This window comes from Balaenoptera ricei, chromosome 7 (genome assembly GCF_028023285.1).
Source record: "Balaenoptera ricei isolate mBalRic1 chromosome 7, mBalRic1.hap2, whole genome shotgun sequence".
In the NCBI taxonomy this organism is placed as follows: Eukaryota; Metazoa; Chordata; class Mammalia; order Artiodactyla; family Balaenopteridae; genus Balaenoptera; species Balaenoptera ricei.
The window spans coordinates 90,291,438-90,306,239 of NC_082645.1; the positions used below are offsets into that span (position 1 = coordinate 90,291,438).

The 14,802-nt window shown below is 44.2% G+C and overlaps 1 protein-coding gene across 1 annotated transcript in view; it reads left to right on the top strand.

Annotated features, from left to right (window-relative positions):
- The first annotated feature begins 872 nt into the window (after positions 1-872).
- Positions 873-14,802, top strand: part of PARD3B (par-3 family cell polarity regulator beta) — a 1,037,929-nt gene continuing 1,023,999 nt past the window's right edge. Inside the window, exon 1 of the mRNA XM_059928520.1 lies at positions 873-1,365. Coding sequence (XP_059784503.1) covers positions 1,246-1,365 — 120 coding nt within the window. The 5' untranslated portion in view covers positions 873-1,245. The remainder of the gene's footprint in view (positions 1,366-14,802) is intronic.

Sequence of the window (14,802 nt, forward strand, 5' to 3'; positions counted from 1 at the left end):
CCAGATATGCCAATTTCAATTGGTGATGGATACATACCTGCCAAATCATGAGCCTAAACGTGTTGAAATTTTTTTTTTTTCTAGTCAAATGCACAACAGGAAGCACATTTCAGAAGGATATATGTGAACATACGCCATCATATCTAGGTCTGGGATGTGACCTCTGGGGGGAATACTGAGTGTTCTCCGTAAAAGGAACCGTTTCCACTGCCACGTTGCCTCCAAGAATCCCTTCATTTTTACCATCAAAGAGCTTCAGAGGGCAGATGCGACGCTGTGCTTCAGACTAAGCTCCTAACAGGCCCTTTGGCCACCCTTGCAGCTCAGTACCTGTGAGCCTTCACGCCTTGGGGTGTTTTTGGTGGGCGTGGCGAGAAGCACCTGCTCCCTGGCTCTCCAAGAATCTTACTCCAATCCCCTCGTTTTAAGGGTGTAGCTCTGCAGTCTCCCAGCTATTCCCTCGAGTGTGCTTTATGAGATCCGGTTTCAATCCCCCGGTGAGGAGCTCTGAGGTCCCGTTACAATTCCCTAGAGCTCCATGTGTGTGCGGGAGGGACAGAGCCAGGGAGAGACCGAGGGAGGGGACGAAGTCTACGAGCTCCGGTTACCGCCCCGCACGGCCCCCGCCCCGAGCCGCCGAGTGCACTGCGCGGCCCGGGGAGCGCCGCGGCCCCTTTAAGAGCCGGGCCCAGGCCGGCCCTGGGGCTGGGGGAGCCCAGAGTGAGGCGCGCCGCGGAGGAGTTGGGATCCGGCGCAAAAGTTTCCTCCCAACTCCGGCCCCGCGCGCCGCCGCCGCCGCCCACTCCAGCCCGGGGCCTGGGGTCGGCCCCGTGGCCGCCGCCGCCGCCGCCGCCGCCGCCGCCGCCGCCAGGGCCAGGGCCAGGGCCGGGCCAGGCCGGGCCGGCAGTTTCGCTTTGGCAGGCGGGGAGCAGCCGCCTGGGCCGGGCCCGCGCCGGAGCAGGAGCAGGAGGAGCAGCCGGGCCCCTGGACCGCGGCGTCGCCAGCCCCCCGCCACCTGGGAGGTAGCCCTCCCCGCTGCCGCCTCCTCTCCGATTCCCGCCCGCCGGCGGCCGCCTGCCCGGGGCGAAGGGGCTCTGCTGCTAGACCCCGGCCCTGAGGGGCGCCGGGGAAAGGCGCCCCGGGGTCTCTGTGCGGGCCCGCGCCCGGCGGCCCCCGAGAGTGCGGCCGCGCCCGCCGGCCCAGACACCTGTTCGGCCGGGCCCGGCGTGGTCGCCGGGGGCCAGGATGAAAGTGACCGTGTGCTTCGGCAGGACCGGCATCGTGGTGCCCTGCAAGGAGGGCCAGCTGCGCGTCCGGGAGCTCACGCAGCAGGCGCTGCAGCGGTACCTGAAGACCCGGGAGAAGGTGGGCGCGGCGCGGGGGGCGCGCGGGCGGGACGGAGGAGGGGGCGCGGCTGCGGGCGGACTCCCCGGGAGCGCTCCGCGGCCACGGCACCTGCCAGGTGCCCCGAGGACAGGGTGGCGACGCTCGGGGGACGCAGAGCACCTCGGCGACATGATTTGTCACGACCTGTGGCCGCAACTTCTGGATGTTGCTAATATAACTGACCTGGGCGTTTGTGGGCCTTGCTTGTCCAAGGGTGGCGCGGGTACCGCAGCATCAGAATCACTCGGGGGCTCGTTAGAAAGGCACCATCTGGTGCCCCAGTCCAAGCCCACGGCCTCAGAGTCTGCTTTTCACCAAGCTCCCAGGTGACTGCACTGGTCACTGAAGTTTGACAAGCACTGCTTTAGAAGTTGTTTGAGCGAACAGTTCTCAAGGGAACGCTTGAAGGTGCTCCTCACCTCAGGTGTGATTTTTGACCTGCTAAGGCCCGCCCTATGTCTGCTCCTTGGGTTAGAAAGTTGATTGGTTCAAGTATCAGATACTCGGAAGTTATAACTGATGGAGCCCTTGGAATTTCAGCCCCGTGCGCTGGCTTCCCTCAATGACTTCGGCAGGAGCTCAGGTGGAGGGATGCTGTGTGCTTACACCAACCACTCTGCACTTTGCTATTTTTACTTTAACACCACACAGTCTATCAACATTTACTAAGTGTGTGGGCTGTGTCAGGTCCGGGGTGACTATTTTTTTTTTTTAACATCTTTATTGGAGTATAATTGCTTTACAATGGTGTGTTAGTTTCTGCTTTATAACAAAGTGCATCAGTTATACATATACATATGTTCCCATATCTCTTCCCTCTTGCATCTCCCTCCCTCCCGCCCTCCCTATCCCACACCTCTAGGTGGTCACAAAGTGACTATTGAAATGATGACAAAGAGTGTCCCCAGCTCTGTCCCTGAAGTCAGGAGCAAGTGAAAATTAAGTGGAGCTCTGGAAGAGTGTTTTTAAGTGTGCAGTGCACACTTAAATGTTCAGAAAACCTAGCTGGCCTCTGGAACTCATATTGTATTTTTGGGTAACATGCTGGGCCTCTGTTTCTTCTTCAATGGAAATTTTAAATGAAGGCATCCAAGAGCATCTTTTTATTTTTTTGAATCCTCACATGGGATATTTTGTTTGCCCCAAATCCTCCTCAAACAGGACAAGTCATAAACTCTTGCTTTAGAGGCCAATGGTTCTCTTAATATTTGTTCTCGTGCTGTGAGAACTGTCGAAATAGTGTGTTGGCCAATTTCGAGAATGGAAAGATGTAATTTCTTTTAATGTCTTTTAGGTTATGCAAGGCATAAAAGTAATTGTGTTTCTTCTAAATATATAATTGAGGAATTTAAGAAAATCTCTTGCACGTCTGTGCCTCCACTAAGAATTATTATATAGGAAAAAATTCCACCCTGGATAAATACATGTGTATGTTGCCTTGAACAGCCAAGAGTTGGAGAAGAGCATGGTGAATGATCTGCTAATATATAAAATATAATCTCAAAAGCTGGACTCTTTACTAATGGAATCGAGGCAGAGAGAGAAAATAATCAAAGTGACCTGTATAACTATATGAGTATTTACCCAATGGTTTTTCTTCCATTGTTACAGTAGTGTGCTGATTATATTGTGTAATTCAGTTGAAAACTGAGATTTACACAAGTAACCAGTTGTCCTTGAAATCATATTTCCCTAACTTCTGAAAGTAAGCTAAGGTTAAACCTAACAACGTTATTCTAGACAAATTATTAAAGTAGATCTCATTGAAGGATTGCTTTATTGAGATGATAAGCATATTTTTATTTTTAATTATTATTAAAAATAATTTATCTCTAAAGCCTTAATACTTGGAGCTGTCCAAGTAATAGAAGTAAGCTATAAGCTTATAAATAACACATGGGGAACTAACTGTATGATATTTAATGCATTGTAATTTGATCTTAAAAGGTGTTAAAAAGCTATTGATATTCTGGACTGAAAGCATGATTTATAATATCACATATCACATAATATAATTGTATTGATCAGTTTACTGTTATTACCAGACATTACATTTTTCTGTGTTTACATTTATATATTAGTGAATGTGACATTTAAAGGCCACCTGCAACTTAAAAATTCTCCCTTCTTCGGCTTTTAAAATCTCAATTTAATAACTGGCAAGTGATATTTTTCCTTCCCAAAATATTCCTCTCTCATAGTTTCATTTTAAATAGCATTGTAATCATAACAAGGCTTAACTAATATTAAATGGTATTCCTAATGGAACTAAAATGTCAAGAAATACTCTCATAAATTCCATGCTTTTATCCATTGAATTTAGAAAATGATGGGAAAAGACCAGAAATGTTGAAATTCAGTTTGGAAAACAATTTGGCATAAATTCAATGTCTTTAAATCGGTGAAAGAGTTAAAAGGCTTGTTTCCCTGGACAGCAAGGTTTTAAGCCCTTACTCAGTAGTAATAACATAACAACCAACATGAATTGTGCTTACTTGGTGCAGGCACTGTTCTAGGTGCCTTACATATATTAAATGACTGACTCCATGAGCTAGGTACTAATATCCTCATTTTACAGATGGGGGAAAAAGAAACACAGAAATATGACTAGTGCATGGTAGAATTGGGATTTGAACCCAGGAACTATGCCTCCAGGTCCTTACTCTCAGTCATTAATACACAGGCTAGCAGGTCATTATGCAGTGGAATTTATCTATCTTATTTATTTTTTTAGAGTTTGTTTTAAAAAGACAATTCCATCTACAAACTGCTGCAGTAACCTATCAACCTATCAAGCAGTTGTGTTTCTTGCAAAGGGATGGGACATCCACAAACTCCTCTTGATTTTATCTTTTACAGTATAGGTCTCTATGTTATAGGGAGAAGTCTAATTTCTGTGACAAGTATTGCAGGATTTGCATCAAGTATGAAGGATCTTCCTCAGTCTAATTACAAATTGAAAAATTGGGTAAGATCTCTGAGATATCCAGGTAGAGAGGTAAAGAGGTAAAGAAACAAGTTTAGCAGGAACGTGAATGTAAATTAAGCCCGTTTCTTCCGGGGCCCTGAATAATTTAGATGGGAGAAAGGCAGATGTCAAGATTGAGGATAACCTTGAGGTTTGTACACTTTGAAGGGTAAGTGAAGCCCAAGGAGGCCATTCTGGATTTTGTGGGCAGCAGCAGAGAAGTAGCCACATCCAACTGAGAAGAAGAAACAAAGGAAACTCTGTATTTGTGGAATGTGGGGAGCCAGCTGAATCAGCATCAGATAAGGCCAGAAGTAGGTAAGATGCTGTAGAGACGGAGGGAGCTTTGGGGAAGGCTTTAATTATGCTCTGAAATCTGGGACTTTGAGGTTCCTGTGGCCTCCCCTGCCTGCCATTTGATGAACTCTACTGGTGAGGTGAATTGACCAAGGGGCAAGAATTATGGGGTTGCTTGTCTTTGGATCCTGGTAGTTTGTCATTGTCCAAGGCTCTAAATCCAATTCAGTTAAGTAGTTAGTGGAGAGGAGATTGTCTTAAGTAGTCAAGGTGGGGATCATTGAGTAATTAGTTAATTAATCATCAAAATTATGTGTCACAGGTGAATGGGTAATTGAGCCATATCCTGCGGGGCTCTCAACCCTGGCTGATCATTAGTTACCTCTAATTTTAACATTTAACATTTTAAATAATACAAATGCCTGAGTCCCTTTCTCCAAGATCCTCATTCAGTGGGTTTGGAGTGGAGCCTGGGCATAGGTATTAAAAAAAAAAAAAAGTCCAGATGATACAAATGCCAAGCCAGGATTGAGAGCCACTAATCTACTACCACTAATCTTTTGGTATCACTGAACTAATTTGATTTTTAAACTCATTTGGTGGCAGATACTATGTCTTAGACACCTACGGACCAACCTGTTATTAGCAAGTGTCTTTCCACTCCTACCCTGAATGAATTCTCACAGCAGGTGCTCAAATAACTTATTAAATTGAACATTCATTTTATATGTAAGTAAATAAGGGAAAGATTTGTTTAGTAACAAAAGTGTAAATGAGTGTATAGTGTGTGTGTGTGAGTTCAGGAGTTGAATGAGATAATATGAACGTTGAGTTCATGGGGTAGTGGGTGTGATGGAATTTTTAAGAAGATTTGCGGATCTGTACATATGAGGATAGTTTTTTTAAATTAAAGAAACATCTGATTGACTTTCAAAATGAATCTCTTCTGTATTCAGATATTTGGAATAATTTGTTTGTTTTACAAGTTGAGATCAGCTTCCCGGATCTGAATTAAGATAAGAGCAATTATCTTTATTGATTAATTGTGAGATCAATCTAAGAATCTGTGCAGTAACAAGAATCTGGTATGATATCATATTGGACTGGCCTGGAGGAATAAATTAGAATTCTTGAATTCCTGAATTTTTCAGCTTTTGATGTCTCGTTTCCAGATTTTAAGTTTCCTGTACACATAAGCTAAATGTATACCACACTGGATTCCCAAAATGCTTTTCAGTTTATTAGGCACTGACTGACTAGAGTGCTTTATTTCCTATTCAGTTCTCTCCTCTCCCAATGTGTGGACTAGATGCTCTTTCCAGCATGTGGATAGGACTGACTCACCATCAACAAGGCACATGTTTCTAACTTGGTTTTGGTTCTGTTACTTGACTTGCATTGAGCAGCCTCTGAGTTTGCAAACGCAGGGCTCCTGGGGCCTGCTATGACCCACAGACATGTTTTTTAAGTTCTGCTCAGTGTTATATTTTGACTTAGTTGCCATGTTTAAATATTTTGAGATTTCATGGAAAAATCCAGATTTCTGTCTTCTTTTAGGGAAAAAAGAATCAGAAGCTCTGAGAATACTGGGCTTTACTTTCCCACATGGCAACCATCAGTTGGAGCTGAGGACACCTCTTTAGAAGGAATCATTATGCTCTAGTCTCCATTATTACCTTTCCCAATAGATGAGTGTAAGTTATTCTCCAGCTAAAATGCTCTCAACAAGATTATTAAGATCTGACAGCTAAAACCCATGGTTACTTTTCAGTCCTTATTTTTGATGATATCTCATCTTTTAAAACTCTCTTTACCCATGAGCTTTCCAGGATTTTTAAACATGTCTTTCTCTTCTGTGTCTTTGCAGGTGCTCTCAATACTGTTTCCTTGTGTGCTGACGCCTCAGGGTTCTGGCCTTTCTTTCAGTCGGATCTCATCCATTCCATGGCTTCAGCTACCCTCAAGCACACACCTCTAGCCTTGAACTTGCTATAGAACTCAATATCCACCAGCCTGTGGACTTCACCTCCTTGATGTCCCACATACAGTTCGAGCCCAGCCTGTCCTCTGTACATCTGCTTCTCCCCATTCTCCTGTAGCCTGTTTCTCCATTTCTGGTGCCACCATTCACGTGGTTATCTAATCCAGAAACCTGGAAATCCTTCATTCCTTGATGACCTCTCATTCTCCATATTCTACCACTTGTCTAGTTGGTCAGAAAGTTCCTTTGATGCTTCCACATGCTATCTCTTTGATCTGCTTCCTCTTTTCTGCACCAAACCTTGCGTTTCTCATTCCTACCATGGGGAGCTGCAGCAGACCAGTAACTGGCCTTTCTGCCTTTCCTAGCTCCCAACTCTTCCAAACTGTTCTCCATTGAGGACTTTACAGCTGCAAACCTGATCATGTCTGGAGTATTGCTGGGAATATTTGAGTGGCTCTACATTGCTTTTAGGTGAAAACCCACTTTGCTTACCGGTCCAGTATCTTCTCTATTCCTTTGTACCCTTTAAATTAGTACATGTAACATAGTATTCTGTCACATTTTCCCCCACCCCAGGTAAATCCTGCTCATCTCTTGGGATGAGTCTCCAGTTGCCTCTTCTCTAGGAATTCCCTCCCTCCCTTTCCCCCTCACCATCACTTGGGGGCCACATTCTTGTGTTCCTAGAGCTCCCTATGCTGCGCTTTCATTTTGAAAACTACATCTTACATTATACTGTCTATTGGTCAGGGTCTAGCAACTTAACAGACAGCCCCCGAAGGACAGTGGTTTATCCCAGCAAAGGGTTCTCTTTCTGGGTGGGAGGTGCGGGTTCTGACCCATACAACCAGCTGCCCACTGTTCCTTTTGGCTTTGGCATTTTCTGCAGATCCCCTGCAGTGTGCTAACTGATGAACAAAGAGAGTGTGGAGGATGCCACAGGAGGCGTGGGGTCTGGCCTGGAAGTGGCAGACATCACTTTTGTGTCAGCATTCTACTGGTGAGACTGGCCGTGTGCACCGTCTAGATGCAGTGGCCTGGGAAAGTAGTCCCCTTGGACATAGGAGAGCGACTAGCTGGGCTCTGCCACATAGTGCAGTCATTCTGTCTCCCTTACTCTACTGTGGACTATTCAAGAACAAAGAATGAGTCTTATTTATTTTCCTATCCCCGTTTTTAGCGCAGTACCTCATATATAGTATGTATACCAGAAATGCTCGTTAAATTATATCAAATTTCACATCGTTTTCTCTCATAAAAATGAAAATGACCTTGTATTCAACACAATGTTTTGCAAGTTTGAAATCTTTATATGTGGTGTAGTTTTAAAAAGAAAGTCTAAATGCAACTTGCAGTAGTTTAGTGATCCATTATATCTGCCACACTGATTGTCTTTAATAACAGCTTCAAATTCTGACACTTTGTAGATTTTTGAGACTGAGTGCTCGGCAGTCCTGGATTGTCAGCGAAGGAACATCATATGTTTTTGTTACATGAAGATTTGTGCCATGCTGTCCCATATATTTGAACAATGTTTGATTTTCAGCATTTTATTCGTTAATTTCATGTTGATTTTAAAAATGATTGTGGACTATCTCAATTTGGGTGGATCCGTTATTTTTGAAAGGCACTGTATCTGCATATTGGGGCTGCCAAATGAGGTCTGCCTCCCATCTCGGGGCCCCACTGTTCTTTTGATTGCAGGACTCTCGCTCTTTGGGTTGCAATGAGATGGAATTGTGGGATACCAAGAGGACAGAATGTTTAAAAAGGTTTCACTCTCTATTTAGTCTTTATCAGATGCAGTGCCAAGTATCATCCAGATAAATACGCCCCGTCCTGCGCCTGTCCTCTGCCTCAGGTGAGGCTGTTAAACTCATCAGGTGGTCCTGGGCCCTGGAGGAGGAGCTGGTGGGGCATCACTTGGTGATGGAGGCAGATAACAGAAGAGATGTCTGCAACTCTCGGCTAAGCCACTATCAGCAAGACCAGAGAACCACACTGGCAGGGGAAATGATCAGACCCATTCTATTGCTTCATTTGAGGCAGAAGTTAAGGGTATGTGGGGAGCTCTGATAATAGACTTCTGAAACCTTTTTAGGGAGATTTAGAGCAAGTCTTGCTACTGTTCTTTATTTATAGACACGAACCCTAGAAAGAGCATCTAAGCAAAGATGGGCTTTTGACAAGGGATGTATAGACATAATTTGTACTCCTCCCTATTTATAGATAGGTGGCCTATTTTGGGGAAGGGATGTGGAGAGAGTGGGGTACCTGCCTTAAGAATGATGGGTAATGACTGCAACCTCTTACTTGAAAAAGTATGTCGCGTATTCAGCGAGGCCTTAGTCAGAGCCCCCAGTAGTGGATGCTTTGCTACGGTTGCTTTTAACAATCCAAATGTCACTTCAGTCACTTCAGAGAAGATTTTACAGAGTGACATTGGGTCAAGCATTGTGTTTTGTGCTGGGGATATAGCATAAAATAAGGCATAGTCCCTGCTCCATCAGGCTTACAGACTAAAAGGGCAGAGAAAAGAATGTAAATAAGCAACACAGTGTGGTAGAGGGGCCCTGGGGTGGTGGACAGAGGGAGTGGTTGACTCTGACTTTGGAGCAGGGAGAAATGGGGAAGTCATGCCGGTTTCACTGGGGGTTATACCTGGGCAGGGAATGGACATCTGCAGGGCAGTAAGGGTGGGGAGGGTACTGGAGAGACAGGGGGGGAGACAGAAGCAGTCTGCCTCTGACTGAAGGTGCACCAGGTTTTCGGGGGGGGTGTGGGAAGAGAATGGCATTATGGAAAGTTTCCTCGGGCTGACTGTGGGAGGGAAGGGGAGGAACGAGGCTGTAGCGGGGAGGCCGGGTCCAGGCCAGGAGGCCTTCGCTGTGACTGCCTAAAGAGCATGCAGAGCCAGTGAGACGCTCCGGGCGGGGTGGTGATAGTGTTTGGTTTTCTCTTCTCTGTCGATTGTCCCGGAGGATGGAGACAGAGGGAGCTGGGACTGGAGGCGGAGAACTGGTCCACGCCCTGGCTGTGGAAGTGGAGGTTAGACATATTGAAGCAGAAGAGGAAATGGGCTTGGAAACTTCAGGGGCAAAGAAATGAGACTTGGGAGCTGACCTTCTGTGGCAAGGGAAGTATGGGTGGAAATAAGGGAGAGGGAGCCGCCTGAGGCTTACCTGTTCACCGTCAGGGGACACTTCAGTGACTCCACCTGCGTTCCGGGCATTGCGGCCTGGGGATCCGGAGACCAGTGAGACACGGTCTGTGCCCTCCAGGAGCCCCGTAGGTGGGGCTAGGAGAGGTGGGAGGCTGAGCGCGGATGAACGGCTTGCCAGGGACGGTTCGAGGGCCCAGCTGAGATCAGAAGTCATGAGTTCATAAAAGCACCAGTCTTTTGCATCAGCCTTTTGACATTGGATTAGAGCCTTGATTCAAGATCGGGATTGAGGGCAGATGTGGAAAAAATGTGGCGTCCAGAAATGAAAGTGGTCAGACTGAGTTGATGACGGTGTGAGCTATATTGGTGGCTTCCAGACTTTTGTGATGGAGTCACAGTGGCTGAAAGCCCTCTGTTTGCCCCTCCAGACCCACGCCTGTGACCTGGGAGGCTGAGCGGTGTAAACTCTCTTGCTGTCTGGTGTCTAGTTGGGGTCAGCCATGGGAGAGGTCCCAGCGTGAGGCAGCTCCCTCCTTGCCAGGTCATTGTGGGTTGGTGGCTTCCCTTTACCAAAGGACACGGCTCCCATCAGGCAGCCCTCCCTGCATGCCTCTCTCCACTGTATTTCATCCACTCCTTTCCCTGGCCCCTTGGGTACCAGATGATGGCAAGGCCTCAGTACTTAGGAGTGCTATCCCCTTAATGTTTTCCTTTAACCCTGGGCAAACCTTTATAAATAGTTTCTTTATTAAACTTCTAAGTGCCTAATTTGAGTGAACCATCTGTTTCCTGCCAGGACATGGACTGATAAATACAGCAGTAATAGTTTTTCCTTTATGACCCAGTACCCACAACACATGTATTCAAATGAAATAAGTTTCAGGAGGATGCTTACCCTTATTATAAATGATGCCCTCTTATTTTTTATTCTGTTGTTTTATGTTTTAAAAAATGTAGTTGGGACATACTAAATTGATTTCACTGCCCACTAGTGGGTTAGGGACCATAGTTAGAAAACCACTGGGGCTACCTGATGTTTAGGGAGTCCTGGATGGATCATCAAGTCAGATGAGTCTAGCAATCTCCACCGGGTCCCATTGTTTTTCTGGGTTGAGATAAAGTGTGAGGCTGAAGATAAATTCCTAACATCAGGTATGTGTTACAAGGGTTTAAATTACAATCTATGGGCTTTAATGCCAAGTATCTCATACAGATAAGATTTATAAGATCTTGACACTTGTGAATGGCCGGCACGTGAGCTCAGAGTCACCTTGGCCCAGAAGTTCAGGTGGCTTGATAAAATCTTGGAGAAATTGAAAGAGTTTCACTTGCCATCCCGTATTTCTTTCATCATGACATAGTCATAGTATTGGTAACTTTAAATATTAGGTTCTGGATTACTTCCTTTTGTAGCAAAGAGTTGAGGAGATGCAAGATGGATAAATAATCCTTGTCTGTATTTATAGGCACATTGATAGAGATTCAGTGGCCTTGAGTTTTGACAGCAGTGTTTGATCAGAGACAGTTTCCCAGAACCTTAAAAAAACAAAACTGCACTTTAGAAATCTCTAGTAAAAAAAACAAACAAAACTTTTTTTTTGGTTGCTGCTACTAAATTTGCATTTCAGATCTTTCTGCCTTTTCTTTCACTTCTGTCTGTGGGTGAGCAGGGAGGGCTCCGTGGGACTGTGCCTCTGGATAGTGGGGAGGCTTCTGTTGCTGTATTAGTTTCCTAGGACCGCAGCGACCAAGTACCACAAGCTGGGTGGCCAAACTGGGTGGCTTAAAAGAACCAATTTTTTTTTCACAGCTCTGAAGCCTAGAGGTTCACAATCAGTGTGTTGGCAGGCTCAAGCCCCCTTTGAAGCCTCCAGAGAGGAGCCTTTCTTGCCCCTTCCAGCTTCTTTTGGGCCCAGACATTCCTCAGCTTCTGGCAGCATAACTCCAGTCTCTGCCTTCATCTTTACACGGCCATCTTCCCTCCGTGTCTCTTCTCTTCTTATGAAAACACAAATCACATCAGATTAGGGCTCACCCTAATGACCTCACTTAAGATATTTACATCTGTAAGACCCTGTTTCTAAATAAGGTCACATTCACAAGGTACCAAGGGACTTCAACATAGCCTTGGGGGGCGGAGGGGGGCAGTTCAGCTCATAACAATTGCTATTCAGTTTAATGCATTTTTAATGCATTTTAATGCATTTTTCACTGCTTTTACAATAAGAGGCATTGAGAAAATTCTCTTGATTCCCTATTGCCTTCCCCATAATGTTGCTCTCTTTATTCCTCAAGTTTTTGCTCCAAAATGGTCCACAGATAACTTGCTTCCTGTTTTATTGAGAAATAAAGGTCTTTTGGTCTGATATCACTTGCTGCTACCTTCACTATTATATGCATTTCAGTATCAATGCCCTTGTTCTTAGCTGCCTCTTCAGGTGCCTTATTGAGACTCATGTTTGTCTTAAATTCCGCCTCATCCCACGCCCTTTGTGTTCTGGTTTCCTGGAGCATTGGTGAAGCCCAGGGGCTTGTATGAATTGAATTCCTCTTCAGTCTATAATTAGAGAGTTTTTGAGCACCTATTCTGTGCCATACACAGTTCCTTTCCTTCAGGGCTTCACAATCCAGTTGGAGAGACATGTATACTTACTGAAAAGAAAGCAACAGCCAGGGGCCAGATGAGTTCTCCATGCATTAAGGGAGAGAACTCACAGTTGCCTGGAATGGCCCAATGTGAAAAATGGATAAAATCTAGATAAATGAAAGAAGGGAGGGGGAGAGATAAAGGAAATAGACACATGGAAGCAGAGATAGAGGAAATAGATACATTGTAGCAGTTCTCAGACTTGCTGGTTTCAAGGCCCTTATTGACTCTTCTGTTTTACAGGACCTGAAAGAGCTTTTCTGTGCAGATTGTACCTATCTATATTTACCATATCAGAAATTAAATTAACTGAGAAATTAAAAAAAATATTTAACTGATTTAGGATAACGATCCCATAACAAGATTACTTGTTGTCGTGAAAATAACTGTATTTTTCAAAGGAAAAGAAAAAGTTTATTGAGAAGAGTGGCACTGTGTAACATTTTTGCCAATCTCTTTGATGCTTGCTTATTAGATAGCTGGATTCTCAAATGTGCCTGCTTGCTTGTTCAGTCTGTTGCAATATGTTGTTTTGGTTGAAATATATTAAGAAAATCCTGCCTCACATAGATAAGTAGCTGGAAGAAGGAGGAGCATTTTAAAAGCTTTTCCAGGTACTTATAGATAAGCGTTTTGTATGCTACATGCAGATCCAACAGTGTTGGTTTGTTTCCATTTTTCTTCCTTTCTCATACATTTATCATATCACAGTTTCTATGGGTCAGGAACCTTGGTACCACTTAGCTGAGTCCTCTTCTTTGAGTCTCACCAGCTACGATAGAGATGAAAGCTAGGCTGCATTCTCAGGAGGCTTGACTGGAAAGAATCGGATTCTGAGCTCACTCAGGTGGTTGGCAGAATTCATTCCTTGCAGCTGTAGGACTGAGAGCCCTAGCTTTTACTGGCTATGAGCTGGAGGCCACTCTCAGCTCCTAGAGGTCACCTTCCTTTCCTAGAGGTCACTTGCAGTTCCATATCATGTGGAACTTCCCATCCTGGCTGATTACTTCATCAAGCCAGCAAGGAGGATCTCTGAAGCATGATGGCTAGCAAGACGGAATCTTACATAACATAACATAATCATGGGAATGACACCTCAATAGGGTTTGGTTTCTTAAAGATTAGTTGCAATGTGGAATCTGAAATCATGGCAATAAAATTTTTGTACTCTAATTCATTCATTTGTGTTGTACTTTTAATAGATCTTCTATCCATGTGCGATGTTCTAACATCATACATTGGTCATTTGGAAAACATTGGTTCACTGAGTTATGCCAGTCTCCCAAATGTTGGTACCTTTAGTTATACAATTTCAAAACCACATACATTGACATTACCATCAATTTCATCAGAAAAGTGTGAGTTTTGGGAAACTATCAAGCTCACAGTGGTTGTTACAGTTTTCTAAAATTTTAATTTTTGCTTTATTATTGGCAACAAATACAGTCATTTGTTTTCCATGAAGTGCTCAGGTTCACATCATTTATTCTTGATGTGAAAAATGCCAAATGGTGAAGTATGAATAATCATAGTTTGTCTGTCAGTCATTCTTTGAAATGAAAATGGTGCTCCATGAAAAAAAAACAGTTCAGCTCAACTCGATCAATCATGAGTGCTTTTGCTGAGGTAACATTGTATGTCATTATGCAGAAGTGCTTTATGTGGACTTTCTAATCTTCACATACAGTGTTAAAAAGATGTGAATCAAGGGTCAAAAATTAATAACATTTTTATTGCTTCATCAAGGGCATTCTTAAGTTAAATTGACCATTTTTTAAAAAATGCAAATGAGTGAGTGGCAGTGAAGAATACAGGGATTTCTAGTACTGTTTACTGCCTTGATTCAAGCTAAGGCACCTGCTGTTTTACCCACCACTGCCTTTGCACCGGGAGTGCAAGTGTCAACATACTTGTTCCAAGGATAAACTGTGGGATTCCAAAAAGTTATTCAACATGTTGACTATTTCAGTGCTAGTGTTTATTGTCAGGCATTCACATACAAAAAAATTCTTCAGTTAGTATCAGCACCAAGTAGTCATCTCATACAAAAGAAACAGAAAGTTCAGTTACATCTGTAGACCAATCAATGTGTAAGACAAAAGTACAGTTCTACAGATGGGATATTAACTCAGTCTTCACATTTGTAGCCAGATGTTTCATTTGAGGAGTTCCAGTATCATTGGAAACTGGCACTGTCATACCTTATTTTTTTTTAACTGACTTATCCAGTAGGCATTCAGCAATTTCAGTTGTATAAGGCTTTCTTAGTCAACTAATGCAGTACAATAGCTTACCCTGTAAAGTGCTTCAGTAGCTTTTTTCATTTCTAGTTTGAAAAGCTGTTAAAATGTTTGGCT